This window comes from Ziziphus jujuba, chromosome 1 (genome assembly GCF_031755915.1).
Source record: "Ziziphus jujuba cultivar Dongzao chromosome 1, ASM3175591v1".
Classification (NCBI taxonomy): Eukaryota; Viridiplantae; Streptophyta; class Magnoliopsida; order Rosales; family Rhamnaceae; genus Ziziphus; species Ziziphus jujuba.
The window spans coordinates 20,398,098-20,411,947 of NC_083379.1; the positions used below are offsets into that span (position 1 = coordinate 20,398,098).

General features: G+C 31.7%; 1 protein-coding gene across 1 annotated transcript; it reads right to left on the minus strand.

Moving 5' to 3' along the window:
- Nucleotides 1-646: 646 nt before the first annotated feature.
- LOC107406818 (uncharacterized) lies at nucleotides 647-11,883 on the minus strand. Its single transcript, XM_048469652.2, has 16 exons — nucleotides 11,281-11,883; nucleotides 10,146-10,241; nucleotides 9,898-10,005; nucleotides 9,507-9,542; nucleotides 9,281-9,391; nucleotides 8,993-9,076; nucleotides 8,798-8,916; nucleotides 7,832-7,933; nucleotides 6,928-7,044; nucleotides 6,774-6,839; nucleotides 5,539-5,605; nucleotides 4,400-4,453; nucleotides 2,810-2,902; nucleotides 1,577-1,603; nucleotides 1,446-1,472; nucleotides 647-1,084 (listed from the first exon to the last, which is right to left on the minus strand). The coding sequence occupies exons 2-16, from the start codon at nucleotides 10,203-10,205 to the stop codon at nucleotides 947-949; spliced, it is 1,209 nt and encodes a 402-aa protein (XP_048325609.1). The 5' UTR covers nucleotides 10,206-10,241; nucleotides 11,281-11,883; the 3' UTR covers nucleotides 647-946.
- Nucleotides 11,884-13,850: the final 1,967 nt, after the last annotated feature.

A 13,850-nucleotide genomic window follows, 5' to 3' on the forward strand; every position in this document is an offset into this window, starting at 1 on the left:
GATTTGGTTTGCTCCTTCCTCCACTCAAATTGCAGATATAATGAGAAAGATCCTATCTACTGTTAAATTTACTTTCCTCAAGTCCAAAGCTCAATTTGACTGACAGCCCCATGAGCTTGAGGAGGATGTTAGAATATATGTCAAGTAAATATGTTGTGAAGCAACTAGATATACGGTTGAGATTATTTACAGTTTGCATGCGGTTGTCTTGATAGTCAAGTAACATCAAATATGTCCCTTGTTTGCGCTTTTGTATTTTTGGCTATTACATTTTAATAATTCTATGTGGATCCTCTTGTAATTCCGTCCCTTACTGGCTCTTTGTATTTTTGGCTATTTATTTTTTTGATTCCATGTGGTTCCTCTTGTAATTCCGTGTGGATCATTTACTCATGTAATTGTACATGTATAACCTACTGTCATATGAATAAGCCATCGAGTATTACCGCCACATCAGACTTTTATTTGTTTCAAGCACAACTTTTTCTTTGACAATTCTCAGCTTAAAAAATAAATAAACAAATAAATAAACCTTTTCCCTCAACAATGCATAGATTCTTTTCGTCTTTTTGGGTTAGCATAAATAAATTGCACACAAAGGCCAACTTGGAACATCAAATGAAGTAATGCCATAAAGAAACAAAAATGGACCAATTTTGATTGTGATATATTAGAAACCTTACCATCTCCCTCAAATATAATTCTCTCTAATCAACGTGCCAATCTGTAACTAATTACACTGGAAAATGGTAATTTTCCTATATAACGGCTTGAACTAGATACAAATAGCAAAAATATGGGCAAAATTTATGAAGATTCAAATAATGAATTAATTATGGAGAATTCAACTGATGCTACAGATACAAGTATAAATGAGACTACTAGTGCCTGTCAATGATGGTGGACTAATCCAAGCAGCCTGGTTAAGGTTTTTGAGGTTAAAAGCTCAGTTGCGTTGGTGTTTTTGTCTCCTGCGTCTTTGTCTTTTGCTTTTAAACGGATCAACCCAGTTCTTGTCCAGTTCTACTGCACGATTCCAGCGCTCCTTGAAGATTTGGAGTTCCCATGTCGATTGCCTCCTAATCTGTTTAGCATGTAATGATAAATGTGAAACCAATGAACAATAACTCGTAGACACTACTAAATACCCTAGTTTTATATGGTGAGTAGAAATCTTTTCCTCTCAACTCTTCTTAACACATAAGTATATGCTTTCCCAGAAACTGAAATTTGGGACCTTACATAAAATGGAAAATCAGATCTCAATTAAATAGATTTGAAAAGAAAGATCTCATAACTAGAGTAAGGAGTTCAGTTATGCCCTGAATATTCTGCGTGCAGCATGTAAACCAGACAAAATTATCCTATATGAATGCAATTCGTGGAGAGTAAAATAAAGAATTGAATATTGAGAGAGATCAGATTAAAAGATCCACTGGTCTCACCTCAGTTCGCACGTCAAGACCATGTCCCTGAGTAACATTATGAAGGAAAATTACCAAATAAGTTTAAAATTACTATAGTTGTAAATATTTATTCATGATAAAACTTATACATTGGCTGTAATAATGTTTACCTTAGTTAACTCCTCAGAAATTGAAGCCTGCAAAAGTAGAGTGGGATAATTTTTTAGTGGAACAAAATGAGCACAAAAACAAGCAACTTGTATAGTGACAATGATGATAATTTGCTTTATCATAAAGTCTACTCAATTAACAAAGGTATATATGCAGAAATACTCCGAAATGGCCACTATTTGCAAGCACCACCACCGGATTCAAAAGATATATATTAGCTCAAATACCAAAAAACAAATGTTATTTAGGTTTGCAAGGATCAATGCCCATTCAAAGACAAACCAAATGTGGTGAAGTCCACCAAAGCTAAAGTATTAATAGCGCCACCCAACTACAAATTTTTACATGTCCATGCATACAGTGCACTTAGGTATGCATATAATATTCCTAATAATACCTAGAAATTAATTAAAAAAATAAAAATAAATAAAAAGAAAGAAAAAAAAAATTTTCAATCATAAGCAAACTGATTACATAAGAAGACAAATATTGGAGAAGCGCTTACAATGTCATCCAATTAAAAATTTCAAACTTTTTAGACCAACTACACATATTTTAACTCTTACTTTTGGGTTATACTTTTTTTCCATGTATGTAGGAAAAATCTTGCATTCAAATGCTTGCAACATTTTTGCTTAAAACTTTCTTTCTTATTTGTATATTTATATATCCGTTCGGTAGGAAACTGCGATCATTTTGATTACTTGTTAAATTTGAAAGAGGCCAATAAATAAATGATTTTCAATATAATTAATTCCCTTGTGGTAAAATCCACCATCTCTTATGTGAGGGTTCTAGGTTGAAGCTTCTAAGCATGTAACCCCAAATTTATCGTCTTAACTTCTGTCATAAAAATTTATAATAACAAGAATAATAAATACCATGCTGAATATTTTATCCTCTGTTATGTCAAGGAAAGACTCATACTACTAGCATTTCCTGTTAAGTTTTCAATTACACCACGCCATAAATTAATAAAAAGACACATTACAAAGTCAACTACTCAAGACAATAATATTTTGAACACACTAACAAAAACCCTCCAAGGGCACAGTATCGCTATGAAGCATCAGTACTAAGACTTGAGAGCAATATTTGATATAACCCAAAAATTAATGTAGGTTATGCGTCTATATATAAGCACACACATGTGGATGCATTTGTATAAATCTCACCATTTCAACAACTTTGAGCAAGAGCACAAATTAGCCATAAAGGTAAAAATAACTTACCTTTTTAGTTAGACCACCCCCTCCTAAAGTTTGTATACCCTTATGAACAATGTATTCAGTATCGACAACTCCCACATTCTTGGTCCGATCACCCTGCAAAATGCCATATTTTTTTAATCGTTTTTTGCTGATTGTTATTGATGGAAAATATATAAAAAGAATGAAAATATAATAAAAACTAAATCAAGATAAAAGAAGCAATCAACATTATGCCACTTAATAAGATAAGTAAGAGAAGGCTCAACTCAAGTTTGAGCAAGAGAAGCAACTTAACACAATCAAAGCTTCTTTAGTTGCAAATAAAGAGTCAAAAAAGCAAGCCTATGACCTAATAATTCGTGGTTTTAGAAAAATCTCCTAATCACATGTGGATCACAAATTATGCCTTCACATGATACTTAAGTGCGCCAATGAACCCAACATTTACATTCAGATTGCACTTAGAAGTGTTGCAAATGATACTGGAGCCACAGAATCGTTTTTGGGCAGCCAACAACCTACCACCATCATGCAGATAGGCTGGTGGACTGACAAACAACCATGGTGCATGTTATTGCCACAGTGAAGTAGTCCAATGAACCAACAGACAACTAAAGTGTTCATTGGTTCCAGAAGCATATAATTCGCAAAGTTTTGTGGATTCTAAAGTCCCAGACTGATCACAAATTACAACCTAGTATGGTACTTGGCAAGTTAGCAAACCCAAATATAGTTTAGGCTAGCACTTTCGAGCAAGGCTTACGGGTCATTACATATTTCTTCTTCTAGTGTGTTGTTGACTTCAAAATGACAATGGAAAATGATATCAGAAATAGCAAACGTTAGAACAGATTTTAGTACAATGCTAATACTAGAGGCTAATAGACAAAAAGTTGGATGTACTGTGTAAAATAGTACTCTGTAACATTATAACATCATTAGGAAGTGGTGTTGCCAGTAAAAAGATTGTTAAAACAATGTCCTATGGAATATCAAACATAACTAGGTTATTTGAAAATTTGTATATGAAAGCTTAAGCAACATGGAAGGGAAGTGGTAATCATTGGCTGTGTGAGGGGTAAATCTTGTACTCATTCAATTCTTTTTTTCTTTCAAGATCTTTACAAAACAAGTCTTCCAACCACCAAGACCATTTCTTGTTCCCCTTTAAGATAATTTAATGATCTAAACACGCTTTTAGCTTATTTGCTTTCAAAAAGCAAGAAAAATGCATCCATAAGCTGTCTAACAATCTGAGAAACAGATATTTAGTCAAGCAGATAGTCCAGTCATTCAGTAAAAGGATCTTTAGGAAAGTAGATAGAGGTGTCGAGAATATCAGAAAATCAAGGATGTTAAAATAATATAAGTAGTGAAAACCAGACAATTCACCAAAATGAGCTGTCCGAAACTGTGATTCTGTCCTATTAATTGAATTTAGCCATATCAACAAGAAGAAAATGAAGGTTAACCATGATAATTTGCAGAGATATAAAGATGAAGTACGTAGTGTGATATCCTCAGCGGGTGCAAATCTCATAAAACAGCAACTTATTGTTCAAAACAAATACAAGCTCCTAAAAATTGGCCAAAATTAAAAACTAGACTTACCTGTGCACAATAGCCAAGTTTCATATCCATTCCCCATCCATGAACAAGATCATTCTGAACAAAAGAGAGTAGCTTTATAACGAACATAATAAAATATATCAATGGAAACAGTACAACGAATACTAGTGACATTCAAAAGTTTTTGGGTGCAAATAATATTCCCAACAAAATCGAAAAGCAACAATGATTAGCTTAATCGACAAGTAAGAATGAAACCCACAGCAGACACAAATAGAGTTACAGTAGCATACATAAGAATACAAATGAAACAACAAAACTACTGTTGAACTAGTGGACTATGCCCATAAATTTCATAGCATTATCTGAATTCTCTCTCGTTTCTGATAAGATATAATATCATCTCCACACTATATTTATATATCAACTCAAATCTACCTACCCATGTAAAGGAATATACAAAAAAAGGCAATATTAATCTTCTTTGACTATTCAGTAGAATTTCACCATAAGAAAACAATCCATTTTTCTCTATGTATCTAATGATAGGTACTAAGAAACTTCACAATATCATCACCTATGCTGTATCAATGCTGGAAGGTCATAAAATCATTCTACAAATCTTTATTTACAAACATACAGATAACATACACCACATGCATGCCAAAATCTGTTATACAGGCATCAAAATGCATGAATTTGTCAACCAACATGGGCAAGTATGTAATATACAATCGATAAGCTGAGATAAAATAATGTAGCAACATGTGGTAAGAATCAAAGCCAAATCAAATGCCTACAACCCAGAAATCAACTATGCATTTATTGAAGATAGTGTTTGGTGAGATTTAGGTGTAGCTAACTTTAATTCCCCCCAGGCCCCAAGGAAAAAAAATGCACATTAATAATAAACTCAAAATTTTTAGTCACAGATAGAAGTCTCTAGAAGATAAACTTTTTTTTCCAAATCATAGATTAATAATTAACTTTTTTTCCAAATCATAGATTAATAATTTACCATTATAAAATATTTACAATGCAAAGTATTTTAGCATACAAAGATGCTAAGTATATAGCTTTATCAAAAAGATCTCAAGAGCCATATTTGCTTGAATATTTTACCAATAATTTTATCTCAACTCAAGTAATTCCTTGGTCACCAAGGATCTAAGATTATTTACCTGTATAAGATGCCAAGTGCAATGCCAAGCAGATCTTGAAAACACTGGAGCCATGCCTTCCACGAATCTACAAATGTCATATAAATAAACAAATAAGAGTTTTACCAATAAAAAAATTTTAAAAAAGAGGCAAAGTGATAACTTCCTAAGTTTCATTTCTTTTATCATCCAAATAGATCATCAAGAAGACTGACAAACATGATCGATCACATACTGGTTCTACAAAGCTAGTGAAAACACTGAAAGGTTATCAAAATAAATGCAACACCAGATAAAACTTACATTTTTTTATACATCTTAGCAGGGAAAATTATTGTCCCAAAATTTAAAATGCCCAAAAACATAAAAATAAAAAATACAAAAAGAAGGTAAAATTGCAATAAAACTCCTTGTAGTTTAAAATTTCCACATATATATATATATAATTGTTTATCCTGTAGTTGCATATATTTTCCTGCACACCCTTTTACCCTAACAGTAGTGTCTCATTTTCAGCGTTTTTTTACTTTTAATTAAAATCATTATAAGCGATGTTAGGAGTTCAAAATTTATGAAGGAAAAAAGAAAATCGACTAACGGATTTTAGCATTCATTGTTTGGTCAAAAGCAAAATGAAAAAAGATAAAAACGTTTATATGCTATACACTTTAAGTTCAATGCTAACATGTAAGGGTTTGAATTTGACTTCTATTCCCCTTAACTTAGTGTATTCCAAATTCCAAACATTTATTCATTAAAAATCTTTTCCATTACTATTTCTTTTCAATTTATTTAAGCAAAAAAGTTTGACTCGGCTAATTGTTACATAATTTATTTCACATGTCAAACTAAAATTTCTTATATTCTGATACTTTCTATATTTGATTTACCTTTCAGTTATATTATCTTTTATTTATGTTTTTTGGTGTTTCTTGATGTATTTGAATGACTGCAATGTTTTCTTGTTTCTCCAAAATCATCTCTTTTTGACCATCAGAGGACATTTTGACTGACAAATGTAATGCTGAAAAATCGAATACAAAGTTTTCCCTAAGAACAAAATCAGAATGACAGGTTTGTTCCTGTAATTTTCCAAAGAAAAATAATTGAGCTTTGTTAGTTTTTAGTACTTCTAAAGCACCATTGAACAAATGATTTTCGTTGCATTTGTATCCACACAATCTATAAAAATTACAGGGAACAGATCACTATATGCAACCACCTCAGGTACAATACCTTTACCAAGTGCAACTTACCCAGTGCATGGTGGCCCCTCACTTGAATCTGAACACTTAATACTGCCTCTAATATCATAAACTCTTCTGCACAAAACAAAAGGTTTTATATATAAGGGTTGCATGCATTTGTACAGATTTCTACCAATAATTCTTTTTTAACCACCCTATTTACCTGTGAACCTTCTTTGTTCTAGCACGTACAGTAATTCTATGGTGTATATCTGTTGAATTTGGATCCAAAGCTGGCTGTGATATCTCCAGCCCTTCTTTTCTAACAATTTCAAGATATCTGGGAAACAAACTCCAAATGTTAATCATTGACCAAGAAGAGAATAAGAACCTGTAAAGCATAACTTAACAGACAAATCCATAGATTTTTTATTTTTATTTTATTTTTATTTTTGTTTGGGGACCAAGCAAAGATATTTACATATAAGTTTCTTTTTCAACTACCTTATTAAGGATCTTTAACCTTTCAAAACTATTCAAATAAATGTTCAAATACAGTCTTCTGGATTATATTCCTCATAATATAGTTTTAATAGGATTAAGCAGATAACACATTATCCATGTAGTTAATTTAAATTGGAGAAAAGAGCAGCAAGGTGGAAAATTGAGCTGTTAGCAATCAGATGTCAACCAAAAGGCATGTATAAACTTTGAATTTTTCTTTTCAAAAATGAATAGTAAATATATCAAGAAAGATGAATTTTTCTTTTCAAAAATGGATAGTAAATATATCAAGAAAGACTTACTACATATACCAGTTATTTGAAATATAAGTTTAATCTACATATGATCAGATAACATATTCTAGAGTGCCTCCAGAATTATTAGATCAGATAACACACTCCAGAATGCCCCCTGAATCTTTTTTTCTTTTTCTTTTCTTTCCTTTGGTTCTCAAAGCATTTACTAGATGAAAAGCATCAAAACAATATCATCAGTTATTTTTTAAATTTGCATATTCCAATATAAAACCTTTTTTTTTAATGCATATTTCAGTGCATTTACAAAAATATAATATATAACTAAACAGCACACCAAAGGAAATTCCAGAAGTCCACCAGTACTACCTTCCCGGGTGAAAGTGCTCAACCCCCAAATCTTCATCCCAGAGGAATATGTAATCATAAATAGAAACAATGTCCGGATGTAGAAAGCGTTTGGCAAACCACCTAACGGGGAAAAAAAAAAGGAAAATAAAAAAAATAAAATGGAGAAAAATTCATTAAAGAGAGATTGAAGAGCAGCAATTGAAGGAACGGTCAATCTCATCATGAGAATATAGAAAATAATGAAATGACCAAAACCATTAATCTCAAGATTCAATGACCATATGACAAGCAGTCTATGAACCAATATTCGGATTCTATGGCTCCTAAACTCTTAGAATAAAATAATGCTTAAGAGGGGTTAGATAGGTATCTAATTCCATTAGCTCCACTGACTAATCTAACCAACCAATAAGGTGGATCAGTAGCCAAGCGAAGAGATTCTCATACAGAGAAAAGGACTCAATAACTTTAAAAAATTAAATGAGCCACATGAGAAGGAAAATCTCACATATGGTTCTAGAACTCTTTGGTGTCAAGATAAAAGCTCCGAATAGTCACTGACTCTGGAAAAAGGGTATAAAAACTTGAAGCCTATTTGAAATTCAGAAAAACAGCACAGAGGGCCTCTGAAACAGCTGAAATTTGAAAAAGTAAAACTGATTGAATTTTTCCGCAAAATTTGAGTTTGATACTTATAACCTCTCTTTGTTATCAAAAACCAAGTCATAAGGCTTTTATGAAAGCTTTTAATCCTCCCCAGTATCCCTTACATTTCCAAATACTTTTGGATGTCTATTTGCAGGGCTGTCCAAATAAACCAGAGCCAGATATATAAGCCATTACAGAATGAAATTCGGATTAAACAAATCCTGCCCCAACTGAAAAATTATAACTCAGATTAAAATATAATCTCCATTAGTTACTAACCATATGGTAGACAAGATTACATGACCCAGTTTCCCAACTAAGAACTAGCGAACTTACCACTTCGTTTGGTTCTGTGCAATTATGTGTATGGCCTCGGTACTCCACTCAAGATCCCACCAGCCATCAGTGTTCCCATCATAGTGGAATAGAATAATCGTAAAATTTTCTGGAAGAAACTGAAATTTAAAGAAATTAAGCAGAGAAGTGACTTGGTAGAAATACTTTCAATCTTAAAGTGAAAATATGTATTACCTTTTGCACAATAAGATCAACATAATGTTTTTGCCCAATGCCAACTGCTATCGCAAGCAAGTTGCGATTGCTATAATTGTTTGCCTGAAATCCGATAGCCACCACATATCACATGGAGTTATTAGCCCATCATTTCGCATAATAAAAGAAATCATGCAAAATAATATAGATTAACATGCCCACTGACACTACCAACTATTATTTGTTAATCTAGCACTAGAAAACAAGTGCCAAGGACAAAGAAAATCATACAAATAATGTCAGAATACAAGAGAGTCAGACTCTTACCTTTGACCTTGAACTACTTGTTGACCACAGAGGCCGTAACTCTAAGTCTGACCTAGCTTGTACAATACCACGAGGCAAACCATCCAATCTTCTAGAAGCCACAAGATATTCCTAGATGCAGCCATCAGAAAAAGTGAGGTTCTTCTTCATAGTTTTACAAACTTCAACAAACTAAAGAAAATAAAATGTAAATTGGCAAGATACACGCTGACATCAAAGTATTTACCTTTACTGTACCAAAGGGTTGCATTTTTGTTTCCATCTGAGAATGAGGGAGAAAAGGAAATCAGTGGACTTCCCACAGGGAAAATAAATGATTATTCCAAGAATTATCATGTTGTACAGAGAGATGAATATAAACTACATGATCCACCTAAATAAAGACTTTGTATCAAAGTCCAATCCATAAGTAATTAATGGCAATAGAAACTATATATTTCTCTCAACCATAGGATAAATATTGAAAGAGAACAATTTCATTGAGATCGAAGTGGGAATTATTGTGTGGGATTTCGTATTGACCACCATAAGGTTAACGACAAGGGCATCCTGTAATATTTATTAATTCATATAAATAACAAGCCACATAATCTAACAAATTGATGCGTCTAACATACCTCTGTATGTTTATATTGATCATTTGTCATTCTATACACAACGAACAACATCACTGTACACAGAATCCCCATAAACGGCAGCTGCTTCATCTTGAATCCACATTTTCCCTGCACCAAGAATTTTATACTATAAGAACTCTACCGTAAAATCATCTTCTAAATTACTAAAAATGTTATGCAAAACAACCATTCTCCCTCATAGATTCCATTGAAGCCCAATATAAAAGTATTAAGATCATGGAACATACCCCATCAGAGGGGGCACTCTTTTTCTTGAATATGTGGCTCCATGATTTTGCCGACTTCATAGACAACCAAATCTTCTATCTTATTTACATAACAACCTGCAATGCATGGTTGTGGAAAAAAAAAACCAGTTATTAGTAATTCAAAGCAACTGCCATCACATATAACCACATAACATCATTTGTCCTTTTAAGTAATGTAACCAAGGATGCCAAAATTCAAAACAATATGTAGAAAACAATAAGCATCAACTTTCCCTCTTTTTTTCTTTTCTTTTTTTTTTTAATTAAACTTTTGCCTAACATTATTTTCTTTTTTTGGAGAAGTTTATAATGTCTGAAGGAGAGTAGAGCCAAGTTCTTAGTCTGCATGTGTGTGCGAAGTGGAACAATAAAACGGTCGCAAATAACAAAGATACATTTATTGGAAACAGGGATTTTCACCCATATAACACTCCAAACAAACGACAGACCCGGATTCACCTGATAGCTTTGAATGAGAAATCAAAGCATCGTGTTGATATTACCCATCCATCCTCAATTTAAAAACCATGCTACTAAGATCACAAAATTCTTAAAACAACTACATAACAAAGCGACTAAAATGGAGGGGAAAAAAAAAAAAAGAATATAATGAAGTATTGGAATATAGTAAGAAAGGCAGGAAAAAAAATGAAAATAATTATGTATTGGAATACTAAGAAAGGCAGAAGATCTTCGATTGTACTGAAAGGGCAAAAAAAAAAAAAATATATATATATATATATATCTTTATGTAGGAAAAAAAAATTAATAATAATAATAAATAAAAATTCTGTTTTACCATTTCCATGGATCTTGTAATTGAAACTATTCCCTCCTGGGCACAATGCTTCACAAATAGCAAGTGAGACTCAAAAATTTCACAAAATATTGTTATTTCGACCAAGGGAAAAGAAAAAAGTAAAATAAAATAAAATAAAATCAAACAGAACAAATTTTAAAGCTTATAACATCGGATCTCACAATGATCAATCAAATAACAGTGCAAAAAATGCATCATCAAAAACGTAAAATCTTTCGCATGTTTCCGTATCAATCAACAAAAAATAAACCCAAAAAATAAAAAAAGAGGTCAAAGAGTAGAAAGATCTCGAACCTTATGGTGGAAACTTGAAATGCGGATTGGAGAAAGCTACAGTAACATCAAAGTGAAAAGGAAACAGTATTTTTCCTTTTTTTTTTTGGGTGGCCTTGGCAAAGCCAATCAATAATACGTGAAGTGCTGGGGCAAAAAAGGAACTCAAAATTTCACAGAGAAAGAGAAACGCAGAGACACAGAGACAGAGACAGAGAGAGAGAGAGATTAAGCTAATGGAATGGATGTTTGAGTTTGAAAGGGGGAGAGAGAGAGAGAGAGAGAGAGAGAAAGCGAAGAGAAGAGAGAGTCGACAGACGAAAGAGTCGGAAACGCCAAGTTTTAAGGGGAGAGGGAAGGAAGTGAGAGAATTTGTGTGTGCGCTCTTTGTTTTTGTATTTCTACTCTGTATTTTTGTATTTGTTCAAACAACTGCATGCTTTATATATATATATATATGCTGCTTGTGCTTTCTTTCTTTCTTCCTTTCTCTCTTTCGAAGTTTTCAAAGTTTTAGAGAGAAAGAAAAAGAGAGAGAGAGAAAGAGAGAGAGGGACAATTTGGACTTTTGGGCTTTGGACTGGCCGATCGACGAGCCTCGGCATATCCGACACGCACCCTCTCTCTGGTGTTCGTGTCCTTTTTAATTTAAATGTACCAACAATATTATTATTATATTTTTTTAATTATTATATATAGGTCTCCGACAGGAGCGATAGTGCCTTTTTTTTTCTTTTTTTCTTTTTGGCGGGTATTTATTAATTAATTTTATTATTAAGAGGAGCCAACAGACGCTGTCTCCGTCTGTGTTTTTTTTGCTCCCAAAACCCTCCGATACGTCTGAATCTTATGATTCGGGCACCCTTCACTCGTGTTTGCAGATCTCAGTTTTTTTCGTTAACCCCGATTTCTTGCACGAATGTCCTCCTTCTTTCTTGTTTGTCAAATTGATTTGCCTCACCTATTTATTTTTTAAACCGGATTTTGCTCTTTTTTTTTTCAAATATATATAAACCCAAAATCCTTTTTACTAAAGTTGGTGTGTAATTTGAATGAATATAATCAGTATAAAAAGTAAAATTAATTAATAGTAAGTATTATAAAAATATTAAATTATGTATAATATTAAATCCCAGATTAGATGATTTAAAATATTACATATTAAAAATTGCTTATACCTGCTTTATTCTTTTTTTAAGTAGACAATCAATGGATCATAACGGAAACCGACGTCACAGAAAGATCATCCCCAATTCAGCTCTTGTTTGTGTTTATTTTTATCCGTTTATTTAAACTAAATTAGTCTTCCCAATTCAAAACATGAATTGATTTGTAAAATTTGATCAATCATATGTCCATTGTACAGTATCCATATAAATCTCATATTATTAAACAATATATAATAATAAATTTTTATGATAATATCCTATAATAAAATAACCTTTCTCAAATTATAAAATATTTTAATCCCAATTTAGAATAATATAGCAATCAGAATATATTTCGTAATAAATTATAAGTTTCTAGCCTCCGTCTAACGTTACCTGCACACATTAACGGATTTCGGGAATGCTGCTGGGGACACGTGCCCCCCTCTTGTAATTTTTTTTCTTTTCATTGTTTTATATTTTTTATTATTTACTATATTAACCTTAAAAAATCTAAGAAAGTGGGCCCTCGCCTCCTATTTCTTCCACCCCTACTCTCAAGCTCACGCGTTTTTACTTCTCTTTTATGTTTATTTTTTAAATAGATTAAACTCAATTATAAAATTTATTTTTAAGTAATATTTTAAAAATTAATTATTTTTAAAAAACAATTATAAAAAAAGCAATAAATACAATCAGTATAAAAAATAAACTTAATTAATAGTGACAATTCAAAACTAAAAATTATTTATAATATTAAATGCTAGATAGATGAATTAAAATATTACATATAAAAAATTTCTTAAACCGCATTATTCTTATTTAAGTGGATAATCAATGGGCCATAATGGAAACCGACGTCACATAAATATCATCCCCACTTTCGCCCTTGTTTGTGAAATTTATCTATTTATTTAAGCTAAATTAGTTTCTTACCAATCTAAACTAAAATTTGATCAATTTTATAGTGATTTTACTATCTTAGCATCATCGTATTATAGTTACCAATCCCGCATTCTTTGACTCTTTTATTTTATTTTTATTTTTTTCCTGTAGTTGATTTTAAAATCTTTCAGATAATTATGTATGGAGAGACCAATTTTATACTATCCATATAAATCTCATCTTATTGAATGATATATAATGGAACATCTTTATGATAATGCACTATAATTAAATAATTTCTATTTAATTATAAAAAAAATTTGATTCCAATTTGTGCAAGTTATAATTAAAAATAAACTTCTCATTATAATAATTTATAAGTTTTTTAAAGTTTCATCTTAAAAAAAAATTATCTCCCCATAATAAATTGAATGTATATTGCAATATTACATTAAAGGATTAACATGATAAAAAAATATTTATATGAAATTTGCTTGAGACATTAATCTATTCTTTAAAATTGCTACAATATCTATAAACCTGCGAGCATGTAATAAC

Excerpts from the sequence above, each read along its gene's own strand:
- LOC107406818 (XM_048469652.2), bottom strand. The coding sequence starts at position 10,205 with ATGAAGTCGGCAAAATCATGGAGCCACATATTCAAGAAAAAGAGTGCC. Across the intron at positions 9,392-9,506 it reads AACCCTTTGGTACAGTAAAG|GAATATCTTGTGGCTTCTAG; the intron begins GTAAATACTTTG and ends GGCTGCATCTAG. Across the intron at positions 8,917-8,992 it reads TTGATCTTATTGTGCAAAAG|TTTCTTCCAGAAAATTTTAC; the intron begins GTAATACATATT and ends TTTAAATTTCAG.